Source organism: Chrysochloris asiatica, unplaced genomic scaffold (genome assembly GCF_000296735.1).
Source record: "Chrysochloris asiatica unplaced genomic scaffold, ChrAsi1.0 scaffold00439, whole genome shotgun sequence".
Lineage (NCBI taxonomy): Eukaryota > Metazoa > Chordata > Mammalia > Afrosoricida > Chrysochloridae > Chrysochloris > Chrysochloris asiatica.
In genome coordinates this window covers 571,335-587,427 of record NW_006408957.1, presented here as the reverse complement: position 1 = coordinate 587,427, position 16,093 = coordinate 571,335, and the positions used below count along the sequence as shown (strand labels likewise).

General features: G+C 53.1%; 2 protein-coding genes across 2 annotated transcripts in view; both read right to left on the bottom strand.

Moving 5' to 3' along the window:
- CDHR5 (cadherin-related family member 5) overlaps window positions 1-6,803 on the bottom strand; it is a 7,700-nt gene extending 897 nt beyond the window's left edge. The window contains exons 1-15 of the mRNA XM_006877004.1: window positions 6,713-6,803; window positions 6,391-6,566; window positions 6,105-6,155; window positions 5,040-5,132; window positions 4,797-4,898; window positions 4,589-4,699; window positions 4,312-4,482; window positions 3,759-3,849; window positions 3,539-3,636; window positions 3,032-3,232; window positions 2,757-2,870; window positions 2,581-2,674; window positions 1,945-2,499; window positions 1,383-1,540; window positions 676-1,109 (exon numbers count right to left, since the gene is read on the bottom strand). Of these exons, the coding sequence (XP_006877066.1) occupies window positions 676-1,109; window positions 1,383-1,540; window positions 1,945-2,499; window positions 2,581-2,674; window positions 2,757-2,870; window positions 3,032-3,232; window positions 3,539-3,636; window positions 3,759-3,849; window positions 4,312-4,482; window positions 4,589-4,699; window positions 4,797-4,898; window positions 5,040-5,132; window positions 6,105-6,155; window positions 6,391-6,566; window positions 6,713-6,803 (2,540 nt within the window). The remainder of the gene's footprint in view (window positions 1-675; window positions 1,110-1,382; window positions 1,541-1,944; window positions 2,500-2,580; window positions 2,675-2,756; window positions 2,871-3,031; window positions 3,233-3,538; window positions 3,637-3,758; window positions 3,850-4,311; window positions 4,483-4,588; window positions 4,700-4,796; window positions 4,899-5,039; window positions 5,133-6,104; window positions 6,156-6,390; window positions 6,567-6,712) is intronic.
- A 124-nt stretch (window positions 6,804-6,927) lies between these two features.
- Window positions 6,928-9,405, bottom strand: SCT (secretin). Its single transcript, XM_006877003.1, has 4 exons — window positions 9,326-9,405; window positions 9,143-9,244; window positions 8,915-9,010; window positions 6,928-7,051 (listed from the first exon to the last, which is right to left on the bottom strand). Exons 1-4 carry the CDS (start codon window positions 9,403-9,405, stop codon window positions 6,928-6,930), a joined length of 402 nt encoding a protein of 133 aa, XP_006877065.1.
- Between the last annotated feature and the right edge of the window lie 6,688 nt (window positions 9,406-16,093).

Sequence of the window (16,093 nt, the reverse complement as noted above, 5' to 3'; positions counted from 1 at the left end):
GGGTCTCCCTCCATGGGGGTCTCCCTCCCTGCGGGTCTCCCTCCATGGGGGTCTCCCTCCATGTGGGTCTCCCTCCCTGTGGGTCGCCCTCCCTGCGGGGTCTCCCTCCCTGCGGATCTCCCTCCCTGTGGGTCTCCCTCCCTGCGGGTCTCCCTCCATGGGGGTCTCCCTCCATGGGGGTCTCCCTCCCTGCGGGTCTCCCTCCATGGGGGTCTCCCTCCCTGCGGGTCTCCCTCCATGCGGGTCTCCCTCCCTGTGGGTCTCCCTCCCTGTGGGTCTCCCTCCATGCGGGTCTCGAGGGAAAATCAAAGTTCGAAGGCGTGTCTGAGAGCCCAGGGCAGAAACTTCACTTCTGTGGTTGGACAAGGAGAGGAACTTTCTGCCTGGCTCAGCTGGCGCCGACCTCGGGAAACACCCCCACCATAGCAGGTGCTTTATAGGAAGTCATACCACCCCGTGTGCCTCCTGGCCCCCGACCCTCACCAAATGCGGCTCCACAACCGACCCCCACACGCCTCAGCAGGAACCATTGGGGGTTCGAACTCCCCCTCAAAAAAAAAAAACCCAAAACTCACAGTGATCCCAGAAAGGGTTCGAGAGAGCCACTTTATTTTGTGCAATATTGGGGGATGTCGGTCTTTGGGGACCCAACCCCGCTGGTGGGCGGGGTCGCACTAAACATAGGTGGAGTTGTCATTTGGCTCACTGCTGACATCCCTGGCCGGGCCTGGGTCGGTGTCCTCGTCAGCGCTGCCCTCGCTGCCTGAGTCTTCCGCGTCGTCCATGGTGGGCACGTTGAGGACCACCACGTCTGCCTCAGCTCCGATGTCTTCGCCAAACCACACGGCCTTGTAGCCCCCCTCAGGCCGCCGCTCCTTGGTCAGGATGGATCTCACGGCGGCGGGACTGTCCTCTGCCCGGGCAGTCGTGGGGAGCGTGGGGCTGGGGAGCGCGCGGGGCTCCGGCTCCGGCTCGGGCTGGGGTTCAGGGCTGGGGGGCTGAGCTTTGGCCGGAATGGGGCTGGGGGCGGGGCTGGGGGCGGGTTCCCAGTTGACTTTGCCCTCGTCTGTTTCAAAGGACTGGTTGTCAAAGTCTCCAGAGAGGGGTTCCTGCAAGGTGAGGTCAAGGAGCGTCCACAGGCTGAGCCGGGCCCTCCTTGCCCCTCTCCCTACTTGGCTCCATCTTTCTGATTCTGGTGCTTACATCCCAACTCTCTTCCCCCCATCTCTCCACTTCTCCCCCATTCTTCACCTACAGTTTCATCTGCCCCCCTCTTTTCTGGGTCCCCTTCCTGGCTCTCCATCCTCTCATCTCCCCAGCTTCCCCATCTCTGCCTGTCTCTCTCTCATCTCTCCAAGTGGCCCCTGCTAGGCGCCTCTCACCTGCGATTTGCCAGAGGAGCATTTGAATCTGTGTCTGTGGTGCTTGTAGATGAGCAGTCCCAGGACCAGCAGGGCCAGAAGCAGGAGTCCACCCAGCACGCCGCCCAGCACAGCCATCTCTGCCACTGAGAAGAGCTGGTCCTCAGAGTGGCCACCGCCTACCTGGCTGCCTCCCCCGCTCCCAGGTGGCTCTGCTGACAACACAGGCACACACATCATTAGAACCCCCCAAATCACCGAGGCTTCTGGGCTGCTGGTCAGGGTAGCAGGCAGGCACTAGGGATCCCCCACTTCCAGGTCTATAAGTTCACAATGAGATCCTGTGGTGCCCAGGGTGTTTAGTGACCATCAGCCCCAGGTGGGATGTAGAGGCCCAAATACAACAGGAAGGGTCGTTTGGGGTGCATTGGGGACCAGTGGAGTGGCTGGCCTGCCCAACCCTCCACACGATGTCCTTCTTGGGACCAGGCTAGAGCCCCACCTGCAGTCCTGCCCAGTGCCCAGCGCAGGCCAGGAGCGTCAGCCTGCCTTACTTTAGAGTAAATGGAGATTGGGCGGCTACCTGAGGACCCCGTAGTCCTGGCGGACCCTGAGGGTGTCATCTGAGAGGGTCCTAGCGATGTGGTTGGTGCTGAGCTCCTGGTGCTGGGCATAGCTGGTGTTGGGGAGGTACTGGCTCCCACACTGGGGGGGCTCCCAGACGTGGTCAAGACAGGTGGTCTCAAAGTTGTACCCGAAGGTGGGTGTGGACCAGTGGTCCCACCAGAGGTAGTTGTGGAGGGTGTCTGAGAGGGCCCAGGGGGCCTGGTGGACCCGGGGGGCCTGATGGAGCCCGGGGATGTTGACCGAGACGGTCCTAGCATTGTGGTTGTTGGTGAGCCCCCGATGCTGGGTATGGCTGGTGAGGGAGACATGCTGGTTCCCACACTGGGGGTCCCCCCTGGTGTGGGCGAGGCAGGTGGCCTCAAAGTCGTACCCGAGGGTGGGAATGGGCCAGTGCCGCCCCCAGAGGTGGACGTGGAGGGTCCCTGAGAGGATCCCGGGGGCCTGAGGCCTTCGGAGGTGACAATGCTTGAGGGTCCCGTTGTTACTCCAGCCTCTGAGGGGGTCGGGGAGCCTGGGGACCCAGTACAGGGTTTGGGCTTGTCTCAACCCCCAGATTCCTGTCCCCTGGGCAGGACCCACACTGAGCCTTCACCTGGGGGCTCACCTGTGGGGATGAACTGTTCTCGAACTTGAATCTCCACCACCGTGGTTGCCGTGGCAAGCGTCACTGTGTTATTAGCTTCAACCTAGGTGAGCAGGCAGGTTGGCTCTCCTTACCCCCTTTCGTGTCCCCCCAGTCACTTTTGGCCAGCTCCACCTGCCCCTCACCTCTACGTAGATGACTCCCACATTCTTCAGTATGACCGTGGTCACCACAGTCTCCCCCTCCATCCGAAAGTCGGAGTGGTTGGTGATATTGTATGTGATGGCCGAGTTGAGGTTCTGGGTACAGAGAGTTAAGGGAGTTTCGGAACCGGGAGCCATCAAGGTCCCGGCTGCCCCAACAACACATACACACACACGCACACATACACACAAGCACGCACGCACACACGCACACGCAGGCCTTGGGGGTCCAGGCCAGAGCACCAGCCCCTGCGTACCGGGAAATCGGGGTCCTTAGCTTGGAGTCTCAGAGCCTGAGAAGGGTTGGCTGCATCCCTGACGACCGCACCAGCGTTCAGGTTCGGGGCCACGGTGCCGCGGTACAGGCTCTGGGGGAAGCTCGGCTGGCCTCCAGCAGCCCCCTGGGCCTCCACAGAAACCTGGGTCACTGAGTACTTGGTTAAGTCAGCCTGCTCACCCTGGGGAGTGGGAAGGAACCAGGCTGAGCAGCCTGAACTCCCTCATGTGTGCACGTGGTGTGTGCGCGTGTGTGTGCATGTGTATCTGTGTGCATATGTGTGTGCACATCCTGTGTGTGCGTGTCATGTGTGTCTCCGTATGTGTGCATGTGTGCGCGCGCAGTGCGTCTGCGTGCACATGGTGTGTGTGCGCATGTGTCTGTGTGCGTGGTGTGTGTGCGCACGGTGTGTGTGCATGTGTGTGTGTGTGTGTGTGATGTGGAGGCCTGGCCAGACCCCCTCCCACAGCCCCATGTTGGCACCCACCTTGACCACCAGCTTGAAGGTCATAGGTCTGGAGATGCCTTTGGTCATGGTGAGGTTGCCCGAGGACTCATTAATGGAGAACACACCATCCTGATTTCCTGTAGGGAGGTCAGTTCTCTGCCCTGGTCCAGAGACTCTCGGGGCTCCCTCTGCCTGCAGTGGCCCCAGAATGAGTCTGGCTGCTGCGTGGGAGTTGGGGCCAGACTGGGAGCCCACCTACCATTTATGATGCTGTATATAATAGGCTGGTTGATGGCGCGGTCCCCGTCCACAGCATAGATAGGTCCCGGATGCAGGATGAGGGGACTTGGCTGTAGGGAGGGTGGGAAGGGGACAGCATGGGCTGGTGCCAGTGACCCAGCACGGCCCTCTCCTGCCCCTCCAGGCACTCTGAAACGGGACGGGGGCAGTGTCCTGGCACGCTGACCGGTAGACCCTTTCTGGTCCCTCCGGAGGAGGGCTCCAACACCAGTCTGCACTAATGCACACACACTTCTATGCTGAGGCCTTCCTTCCACCTCTCCCAGGCTCCCCACTTGCCCCTTACAGGGGCCTCAATACAGGGGTCATCTGCACAGGGGTGAGGGGCTGAGTTGCCCCTTAAGGAAACCAACATGGTCCCCCCAATTCCCCCAATGCCTCAGCCAGGGACAGCCACCTTGTCCCAACTGGGATTCCCGATTGCTGCCCGCAGTCCACGGAGCCAAGTCAACGTTGGTTAGACAGTTACAACCTGTCGTTTAGGCTACCCCGGCCGACCGTGTCCCCATTACCAGTCTGTGTCCTGTCGGGACAGCTCCCTGGTACTGAGCTTGGACGCAGACATAATTGTCTGAGTAGGAGCAGGGTAGGAACCAGGGGGGACGCAGGTCAGCTGGCAGGACATTGATGATCAGTGTGGCTGTAGCTGTGTAACTGGGCTCCACATTCTCTGCCTGCGTGTCCTGTAAACCCCAAATCACGTCAGGGCTGGGGTCTGGGACCGCTGGGAGGCATGTCCAATGGGCGGCTGAGTGTCTGGGGCTTGGGGTTGGAGGGTGACCTGCTCACCCGCACAACCAGATGGAAGGTCATCTTTTGACACTTGTCGAATTCTAGCTGCTTGTCCAGTCTCAGGGCAGGGTTGTTTATGCCCACCAGGGAAAAGAAACCGGTGGTACCCTAGGGACAGGAAGCACAGTCAGACCCTGGAGGGAGGCAGAGAGGCTGGGCCACAGACGTCAGGGCCAGTGTTGGGCAGGGATTAGGGGGCACGGACTGGGGTGACTTCCTGGAGGGTGTAGAACAAGGTGTCAATTTTGTCAAGGTCCTCAGCCTTCAGTTCTGTCTCTGGAATCACAATGGAGTTCACCTTGGTGTCCTGGGGACAACGGAGAAGGTTTATTCCTGCCACATTCATGCCCTCATGATTCAAACCCCGTGGTCACGCCCCAGCCCCCACCAGGACTCAAACCCCTCTCATACTCAGTGCACTCGGCATCCAACCCTGGTGCAAACTCACCTCGCTCACATTGACATCTTTGATATTGAAGCCAAAGTTAGGCGGGTTGTCATTGATGTCGTCCACCGTCACGAACACCCTCAACTGGGTCACCTGGGGACGGCAAGGAGGGGACTCGGGAATTTCCCCATGGATGCCCACCCCAGACATGGAAGTGTGCTCAAGGGCCCCTGCTCATCCCTCCTTCCCTCTCTCTACCCATCCATCCACTCAACAACTGTTGGCTGGGGGGCAGGGATACCAGTCAAAGAGCCCCAGGCCCCCCGCCCCCCTCCCTGCCTCCATTCTAGTGTTTGTGCTGGGATTCGAAGGTAGTTCGGGAAAGTTCAGTAGAAGGTGTCAGAGCTGGGAGAAGAATAAAAATGAGGCAACAACTGAGTTGCTTCAAAAAGACATTTCAAAGCTAAGAAAGGGAACCTGTGAATTCCAAGAGAGCCCAGCCAGCCAGTGGTGGTAGAGGGTCCTTGTTTAGACCCCATCCAGTCAGAAACCCGTGTAAAGGGGTCTTTCAGGGCAGCACAGGTGGGCTGTCCTGAGATGTGCTTGTGGTTTCAGGATTCTGTTGTAGCAATACAGTGAAATGTTTGTGGTCTGGAAGGGGGTGAGTGGGCTCCCAGGAAACAGCAGGGCTCTGAGGAGGGGCTCACTGAGGGTGCAGGCTCAGGGAACTGTGTTTTCCATTTTGTGTGTGTGTGATTTTCCTTCATCAAAGATTACAAAGATTAAAGCAGGGTCAGAAGTCTAGGGTGTGTGGGGCGGTAAGAGGTCACAAACTCGGGTGGTGTGGGGTGTTCGGTGGTGACAGGGACTGAGGGATGATGACAATTATGTTGGTGGGGTGGAAGCAGAGAGGGGAAGTGAAGGAAACCTAGGACTGCTGGGCATTTGAGGGTGGGTGGAAGGTGCCAATGCGGCCCTGGTGGGTATATGCGGTTCCTGAGGGGTCATGTCAGTGATGACCAGACTGGAACAGAGCCTGGAGTCCCGGGGCCAGCACAGAATGGCATTGAAAACATGTCACTGGGTAAGGTCACCTGGGAGAGGGACAGGGAGGGAGATACTCACCACTGTGTCCCCCCGCCTACAGTCCAGGAGCACCTGCATCAAGGACCCCACCTGTGGACACAGGTGCCCAAAGCCATGGTGCCCATCTCACAAGTGGGGAGACAAAGCCCAACCACAGGGCATCTAGGACCCAGGGAGCTTCTACCCCAAGTGGTTCCCACGCCTGTAGGACCCCCACCCACCCCTGGACAGTATTCCCTGAGGAGGGGGTGGTGCCAACACAGGTTACAGAGGGTCAGCCCCTCCACTGCCCCCACCCATGGAATGCCACCTCCCAGGTCTGCACCTCGTAGTCAGGAATTATTTTAAGAAATAGCTGGTTGTTTCGGATCTCAAAGGCAGAATCCGGGGTCGAGGACGCGATAGTCACTTGCTGGCCATCGGGGACAGTGATGTTCACCAGTGGTTCAGTGTAAGTTGTATTCTCCTTAATGTTAACGATGCCGTTGTCCACAGAGCAGGCTGGGTAGTGAATGGGTGGGTATGTGAGTGAGCTCCCAGCGGTGACCCCCAGCACCCAACCTCTATTCCCCCAGCCCCTGCCCTCTTTCTGCCCCTGCGCCTTTGTAACTCCTAGCCTGCCACCTCTGCTGGCCCTGCCCACCTACCTTGGGCCTGGACCTCTAGAACTTGACCCTGCAGTCCCAAGAGCAACAGCAGCAGCAGCGGGGGTGGCCGCAGCAGGACCCCCACTCCCATCCTGGCGGCCGCAGCCTCCTCCCAGACTCAGGCCGTGGGGACCCTAAGAACAGCCAGCCGGCAGGGTGCAGTTCCTGCCTTGTGAACTTCGCCCCTGCCAGGCACCGCCTCACTTTATGATTCTTTACGACAGGCCTCCACCAAGGGGTTCCTGCCAGCCAGCCGGCTCATCACCAGAAGAAAGACACCAGGGGGCATTGTCCCTAACTGGGGCTCCGAATGTCTTCCCACGGGGGATAGGAGGGGTGCTGGACAAGGGTGGAGCAGGGTCAGGACAGGGGGCTCCTGGGGAGGAGATGGGACAGACTTGAGGACCAGGTGGGTGGTTTGCTGGGCAGGTGCAGACGCTGATCTCTAAGTTGGTCAGTTCCCCTTCCACCTTCTTCCATTTCACGTTTCACTCCAGGCCACATTCCCTGCTCATGTCTTCCTCATTTCCTCTAAGCTCCTCGGGGCAAAGTTCTCAAGACAAGCCTCCTTCCGGCAGGTGGAAAGAAACACAACTCTTTTGCATGTCCCTGGCACGCCCCTGCCTGCCCTGCGCACAAGTCAATGTCCTCCCAAGTGGGGCTGGCCAGGGTCCAGTGGAGATGGAAATGTTAACAGTGGCAACTGGGGCAGAGTTATCGATTGAACTGTGACCTTCTCCCACCCAAATGTGCTTTGTAACTTCTATCCTCAGTGGGTTGTCTCAGCTCTGTTAAGGAGACAGGATTAGTGTAGACAGTATCTTAAGTCAATCTCTTTTGAGACATTGTTAAGTGCTTTTGAGGCAGTTCCAACTAGTAACAACCCTGTATCAGGTTTCCAAGGAGAAGCTAGTAGATTTGAACTGCCGACCTTGTGGGTCACAGTCCAGTGCTGATCCTACAGTGCCACAAGAGACGAAACAAGCAAGCGAACATGCCATGACGCCAAGTCACATGACAAGCAATCGATTTCCCAGGAGCGGAAGCTCAGAAGAGCCCAAAGCCAACAGAAAGAGAGCTCCCCCCTCAAGATAACAGCACCTGAATGCTATATTCTAGCCCCTGAACCGTGAGAAAGCAAATTCTGTTCATGAACATCCCCCACATGTGTTTGTTACAAGCAGCACTAGAAGACGAAGACAGAGGGATCACAATGAGGTCCCAGCCCAGACTCCCCTGTCCCCACTGTGGGGGTCACTGTCACCGCACCCCTCCTGCCCCACATCTATCTCTCCTTGGCCTCCCTTGACCCCCAACCATCCAGCCCAAGGCTGGCGGGTCTAGAGAGAAGAGGGGCTGTTGTAATGAGAACATGGGACCTTATACCTCATCTCTGCAGCCACAAACACCCCTTCCACCCCCCACCCTCAGCCTGCACCTATCTGGTGCCCACACTGTTATCTGAGGCAGACTCTGTGTGGCCCAACTGCAAGACCACACAGTCCAGTCACGTTAGGGCCCAGATATTCCTCAAGTCTTCTCTGGAGCCTGGCTCGGGTCCTCCAGGGTCTGTGGCTGTTCCCCAATTCCTGCCCTTGGGCTGCATACACTGACCACATGCCCCGGGGGGGAATGTTAGCTGAGTGGGTGGACCCAGTGCAGTGGGAGGGCCCCTGGGAGCTGGCATGATGGACAGAAGGTGGCACTGAAGTGGACACAGAAGGAGGAGGAACAAGGTAGACTTCTCTAGATGAGGTTTACAAGGGCCCACCTGGGAACCTGCCTTCCATCCCACAGCCTCAGTGGTTCAAGATGGCGCACACAGTGGACTCACGGACCACCACCTGAATTCCTTTTATTGACGCCAAGTCCAACCCCTCCCCAGCCCGCCTACCCGTTCCATCCCACCCCCACAGGTCCAGGACTGTGGACATGTGCCTCCTTCTAAGTATTCATTTAGGACGAACGGGACCGTTAGCTGCCAAGGTGTCCAACTCCAAGACCCTGACGGCCAGACCTGGTCGGATTCAGGGGGGTCCTCAGCGGAACCCTAAAGAGAGGAGCCAGTGAGTACGTGACTGGAGACCCCCAGCTTCATACCCCCTCACTGACAAATACATTGCCAGCTTGGGGCTGCTGAGGAAGGAGGGAAGGAGGAAGGAGGGTCCTGGAGCTGAGGGCTGGGGCCAGGGCAGCGCTCACCAGGTCTGCAGGGAGGGTGCGTCGGACCACAGCAGGCAGAGCCGGTCCCCCTCGATCCTCTGGCCACTGGCTGTACTGTTCTCCGGATCCTGCTCACTGACACCCCCCAACCAGAATTAACCCTTGAGTTAGGGGACTAGGACACTGATGTTGTGGGTGTCCCTCCGCCTTCCTAGATCTGGGTGCCACCACCCCGATTCTGGGGTGCCCCGTCCCCTCCGCCCTCACCTGCGTTTTCCCACCAGCCCCTGGAGCAGTCGCTGCAGCCGCGCGCTGTCTCGAAGACGGCTCAACTCGCTCGTGAATGTCCCGTCCGAGTGTCTCGTGGCCCTGGGGGACGCAGAGCCAGTCAGGGCCACTAGGAGGTCCCCAGGGACCGGACAGCTCCGCCTGGGAGGGGCACGGACTCACCTGGGGGGCGCGGGGCGCGCTGCGGGGCCTCGGAACAGCTGCAGTAGGAGCAGGAGCGCGGCGAGCGCGGGAAAGGCCATGGTGGGCGCTCGGGAGGTGCTGACCGCTCACAACCGCGTTCGGAGCCCCGCGCGGCCCCTTTATAGGCCCAAGGACCGGGCGCGAGCTGGGGTGGCCCACAGAAGCTTCCGCCTAGGCTCCAGGCTGCCGGGGGCCCCATTGATTACGTTAGAAGGTCAAGGCCACCCCCCCAGCTGTCACCTGGCGGCTGCCTGTCCCCTCCGCCGCCACATCGGCGCCCCTCGGCCCGGACTGGCGGCGGGCAAGGGGCGCCTCCACCCGTGGGGTCGGGAGAGGAGGAGGGATACCCGGCTGCTAGAACCGCACCCACCAAGTCTCGGTGCCACGACCCAAGCTAAGAAGGTGCGAGCAGAGCCCGGGGCTCCTGGTGGACCCAGAGGGGAGAGGTGGGCAGCTGAAGGCGCCCAGGGGCTCCAGCTGGAGGATGGGCGCTACCGGAGGAAGGGATGGGAAGGCAGGGACCCAGAGAATTCGCTGCCCAACGCAGGCCAGGGACTGGGGATTGAGCGCAGGGGGAGAGATGCTCGACGGCAGGCCCGAGGCCCAGCGGATCTAGGATTAAGACCACTCTCTGGCTTGTCACTTTATTGCCCAAGTGGGAGAAACTTGAATCTCTTGCAGGTAGTGGCTACAGGGGTGGGGGCTGGGGGGCTGGGCGCTGAGTCATTTAATCAGCCTGTAAATTAGACCTCAACGGCTTGTTCTCAGAAAGTTCTTCAATACAATTTACAAATCCGGGGAACTCGGACATAATAAAACTAAAGGCTCTTAGGTTTCTGTGGCTAAATGCTGACGAGTGGGTTCCGACCCTGTGTAGGGTTTCCAAGGAGCGGCTGTTGAGACGCTGAGGTTCAAGTCGACGTTGCAGTCCAGGGCCAGGGCCTGTATCCTTAGAATCCCCAAAACTCTCATTAATTATTGGTGGAATAATTAATTACCTTTGCCTTCAAAGGAGACATTCCAAATGCCAATTGTATCTGCTTTGGCAGCACTTCAAATCTTAAGTAACCAGGCAGATTGTGATAAGAAATATATTACCTTCTTTTTTTTTTTCCCTTCCAGTTAGCATGCATTAAAATGGACTTTTGGAGGGGTGTATTTTACGGCGTAGGATTTTTTTCTTTCTTTCTATTGCGAATTGAGTAAAGGTTTACGGAGCAGAGCATCCGTTTTATAGTCTACAAATCATACACTTGGTTTCACTTCAATAATGACAGTCCCCTTCATGGAACATCGCTGGGCTCACTTCCTTCCTGCGGTCCTCTTTCTATTCCACTCTCTTGCCTTCTGAATTTGGTCTTAGTAAAAGCTGCCCGTTTGATCCTGAACGGTTAAGTGTTCCGTGGCTGCTTGACTGAAAATCCAGCCATGAGTGTGAAATGGCCACACATTCAGGCGCCTTTCCTTCAGCCTCTTTCGGACCAGTACGCCTGATCTTTTTAAAACCATTTGCGTTTTGTTCCACATTTTCTCCTACTCTTTCCAGGGTCTTTTCATGTGATACCTTTCAGAGCAGTTGATAGTGTTAGTGGGCACCATCTAGTTCTTCTGGTCTCAGGGTCTTGGAGATTTACACGTTCCAATTAATCCATTAAACTAATTGATTCCAAGCATCTTCAGTTTACATCACTCTTCTTACCTCAACACATAGACCAAGAGAGCTATAGAACATGTAGGACCCCGTAGAATCTTGTAAATCAGTCAGGACACAGAACAAGAGAACAAGTCACCACCTCAAACCTCCCTCCTGCTACCCACCGAGACTCAAAACGTGGCACCCGATGGTCTGTCTCCAGCCCTCACGTTAGTCTTTCTGAGAGTGTCTTGTAGATGGACCCTCACTATACAACTATCTCTGTGTAACAAATGATCACATCTTTGATCTCAAAGTTCCCATGGGTCAGAAGTGCAGCCATAGTTTATCTGGGCCCTTTAATCAGGGCCTCATAGGCCGAATCAAGAGATCAACTAGGTCTGGGGTCTCTTTGAGTCTCTGAGTCCTCATCCAAGCTCATAGGATAGTCGTCAGAGCCATTTCCTTGCCACTGTAGGTTCTAGATGCTTCTTCTTCTTCGCGTCAGCAGTGGAGAGAGTCTGATCTCAAGGTATGCCTAAGCCCTGTTTTAAGGGGCTTACCCTGGAGAAACTTCTTCTGACTAATTAAAGAAAATTTGATTAGAGATGATCTTAGTTACTGTTATAACAGAAACAGCCCAAGTAAATGTTTTCATGAACAGAAGTGTATTTTCTGAGAGTTTGTTGTTGTTGTTCAGTGATGTCGGGTCAGTCCCAGCTCATAGCGACTCTGTTTCTGAGGAGTGTTTGGTGGGTTTGAAGTACCCACCTGGTGGTTAGCAGCCTAACGCTTCTCCTACAGCACCAGGGCTTAGGAGGCTGGAATTCAAGGCTCCAGGGAAGGGTCCCTCTGTCTACTCTGGAAGAAAATTCTTGTCTTGTCTTCTCTTGTTTACTTTTCAGCATTCCTTGGAGAGTTCCACACGGCATCCGTCTTTCTCCTGTTTGTGTTTGCTTCTGTGTGCCAAATCTAGTCTTTTTCTACGTCAAAAGTGAGTAGGTTTTAGACACAGCATACCCAATGGCCTCATCGACACCTTGAAGAAAACGCTATTCCTAAATGAGGTCACGTCCACAGGGTACAATTTCCATACGTATTGTTGTGGGGGTTTTTTTCCATACATATTTTTTGTGACAGCTGTAGTCACCTTTCACACAGATGTGATGTTATCACAGCAGTGCCTTCTGGTCCTTCACAGGCCCTGCCCACATTTAGATTTTGGAGCATCATCTTAGGCTGTGGCCACACACACACACACACACACACACACACACTTTGTGGGACCTTTGGAGACTGGTTGCCCCCACTCAGCAAAATGCCTCTGAGGTTGGTCTGTGTTTCCCTGTCTGTCAACAGTTAGCGCCACTTACCAGTCGGAGGGTGCCTGAGTTGTGACCAGATCTTGCTGATTATGACTAGAGCTGGCGTGGAGATTCTTGTACAGATGTTGGTACCAACATAGTCTCTTCAGCTGCTGAATAAGTACCCAGGAGTGGCATTGCCAGCAAAGGGCACCATGCTGTTAAGATGGAGGGTCAATGAAACAGAGCAAGACCCCCACCGAGATGGAGGGTACAGTGGCGGCAGTAGTGGGCTCAATGGGGGGCCCAGGACCAGACAGGGTTTCGTTAGGTTGTTATAAGGTTGGAACTGACTCGATGGCACCGAACAACAACAAAATGGTAAGCTTATTAGAAACAGCCAACTTTTCCAAAGTAGTTGTACCCTTTTATATTCCCACCAGTGACGTAAGAGAGGTCCAGCTTCCCCACAGGCTCACCTGAAGGTGGACATTCAGTAAGACAACATTTTTAATTGCTGCAATTCTAGTAGATGTGTAGTGAAATCTCATTGTGAATTGGCCTGACCTTGTGATTACAGAGAGGAGCCATGGTGGCTCTGTGGAATAAACATTGGACTACTACTACAAGTTAGGCAGTTCAAACCCACCAGCCACCCACAAGGAGAAAAATGAGACTTTATGCTCTGATCAAGACTTACCGCCTCGGAAACCCTTTACAAGTTTGCTATGAGGCTAAGAGTCTGAACTGACTCGATGGCAATGGGTTTGGGGTTCGAGTGACTACAGATGTGAAGCATGTTTTCATGTGCTTACATGCTTTCTGGGAGAACCATGAGGCTTCCTGCTCCCCAAAGATTCCCAGCCTCAGAAACCCTGTACAGAGTTGCTGTGTGTCGTAACTGACTTGATGGCACTTAACAACATGTCATCTTTGATGAGGTATCTGTTTTAGTCTTGAGCGAAAATATTTTAAAAAAGACAAAAACTTTTAATTTAAAAATAATTACAGAGTTATAATTAATTGCAAAAACAGTACAGAGGAATACCCATCACCTAGACCCCTACAGTGGTCACACCATACAGAACAAAGCATCACAACCCGGATATTAATGACCGTACAATGTATGTCTAGAATTTACATCATACTACACCCGTGCAGATTCACAATGTATGTCTAGAGTTCCACATCATACTACATATGTGCAGATTCACAATGTATGCCTGGAGTTCCATGTATAAATTCATGCAACCATCACTGCAATCCAAAGACAGAGCTGGTCTATTCCTACGAAGTTATCCCATCTGCACGCCCCCCCCCCCCACCTTATGTGAGGTAAAAAATTATCCACACTCTGGCTATAGAGCTTCTTTTAATCAACTTTTAGAGAAGATGAATACTCATTTTTCAACATAATCTCCTTACTTTTCAATACACTTTGTCAATCTGTCAACAAGTTGTCGTATTCCCTTATTAAAAAGTGTTTTAGATTGAGCTGTGAGCCACAAATGCACTGCTGTCTTCTCTTCTTCATCAGAGGTGAATCTTTGTTCTCAAAGGGCTGCTTTCAGGGGACCAAACAGGTGGAAGGCCGATGGAGCAAAATCAGGACTATAGGGAGAATGCTTTAACACCTCAAAGCAAAGGTTTTTGCAGAATGTCTACAGTGTGGGCAGAGGTGTGCACTGTCATGCAAGATCACAACACCCTTAGAGAGCAATCCTCTGTATTTAATCCGAAGTTTAGGCTTCAGCTCTTGAGTGAGCATCTCACTGTAACGAACACTGTTGATTGTTGAACCTTCTTCCTGCTAGTGTTCCAGTGCTGGCCCCTGAGAATCCCAGCAAACTGTAAACATCAATTTCCCAGTTTTTTTTTTGGTCAGTGATTGAGGATGTTCCCATTCCATACTCTGCAGTTTACTCTTAAGCTCATATGCATGTTCAGATTGATCATATGCATGTTCAGATTGATCATATGCATGTTCAGATTGATCATATGCATGTTCAGATTGAGCATATGCATGTTCTGATTGATCATATGCATATTCTGATTGATCATATGCATGTTCTGATTGAGCATATGCATGTTCTGATTGATCATATGCATGTTCTGATTGATCATATGCATGTTCTGATTGAGCATATGCATGTTCAGATTGAAGCTCGAGAACATCAAAACAAGTCCACAAGAAAGAAATATGACCTCGAGACCCACTTGGCTTTAGAGATCATCTCAAGAACAGATTTTATGCATCAGACACTAATGTTTGAAGAGTAAGGTGGTTGTGAGATGACATCAACAGCATGATATATGAAGAAAACCAAAGGTCATTGAAAAGACAAGAAGCAAAGAAAAGACCACAGTGGACATCAGAAGAGACAGAAACTGCCTTTTGGAGGCGAGAAGCTAAGGCAGCTGGAAAAGACAAAGGAATGGATTATAATAAAATGTACAAAAATCTAGAGTTATAAAATAAAAAGAATTCTGATCAAAAGGGAGAAAATGCAGAATAGAATTTTAAATTATCACAGAATCTAGAATTTCTGGAGCCATGGAAGCAGAATGAATCTTGAAACTATTGCTCTGAATTAATCTTTAAACCTTAAACTAAAAATATTGACAATAGTTTAGCATTAAGAATATCTGCCTTGAGCATTGTGCTCTGCAATCTATTTATAAGGGATCAAATTTACAATAGAAACTCCAAAGGTTACACAGTAAACTTAGGGGCAGTGGGTTTGCGTTAATGTGGGAGGGGCACAATTTCAATATTGTGATCAGTGTCAGTGAAATATACTCATAGAAATCACTCATTGGTGGATGGTCTTCTGTGTTTATATCAACAACAGCAATCAAAGTAAAATTATAAAACAAAACCCCCATGGGTGTATGTACAGATTCCTCATGAACACAATCAAGTGTTCTGGAATACCATAGCTTGTCGCAAGACCACTATTAATCAAATTTATATACCAACCACTGAAAGAATGATTATGAAATTGAAAAATTCTACTGACTTCTTCAGTGTGAAATTGATCAAACATGCAATCAAGATGTATTGATAATTACTGGAGTCCTGGTGCGGCGCTGTAGGGTAAGTACTAGACTGCAAGGTAGGCAGTTCAAACCCACCAGCCGCTCCTCAGAAACCCTGTACAGGGTCACTACGAGTCAAAAGCAACTGGACAACATTTAACAACACTGGCCAAAATATTGAATGAGGCAGAAAGGATCAAAAGAAAAGAGAAACACCCAGTTACTGTGCCTAAAATAAACGGACGATGTCCAACCATTTCAAGAGACGTCATATGATCCCGAGCCAATGGTGCTGAAAGATGAAGTCCAAGGGGCCCTGAAGCCATTGGCAAGAACAAGCCAATGGAAACCGATGGAATACAAATATTTGTTCCGACCTTGTGGTTCAGTGCTTTAGCCTTCATTCAGTGTCGCTGAAAACTAACCTACAAGATTGAAAATAGGGAGCCAGAGATATTAGTTTCCAACAACAATACAAGTGCCACAAAGTAAAGAGAAGGAATAATGTAGTTACAGGGCTTCTAATGAAGAGGAGACCAAATCTATTTAATAAATGAATAAAAACCCTAACCCTAACCCTAACCCTAACCCTAACCCTAACCCTAACCCTAACCCTAACCCTAACCCTAACCCTAACCCTAATGAAGAGGAGACCAAATCTATTTAATAAATGAATAAAACCCTAACTGTAACTCTAAAACTACACGAAGGCTTACTCTTAGCCCTAGCTCAACCCTGATCCTACCCCAACCCTAATTCTAACCCCAACCC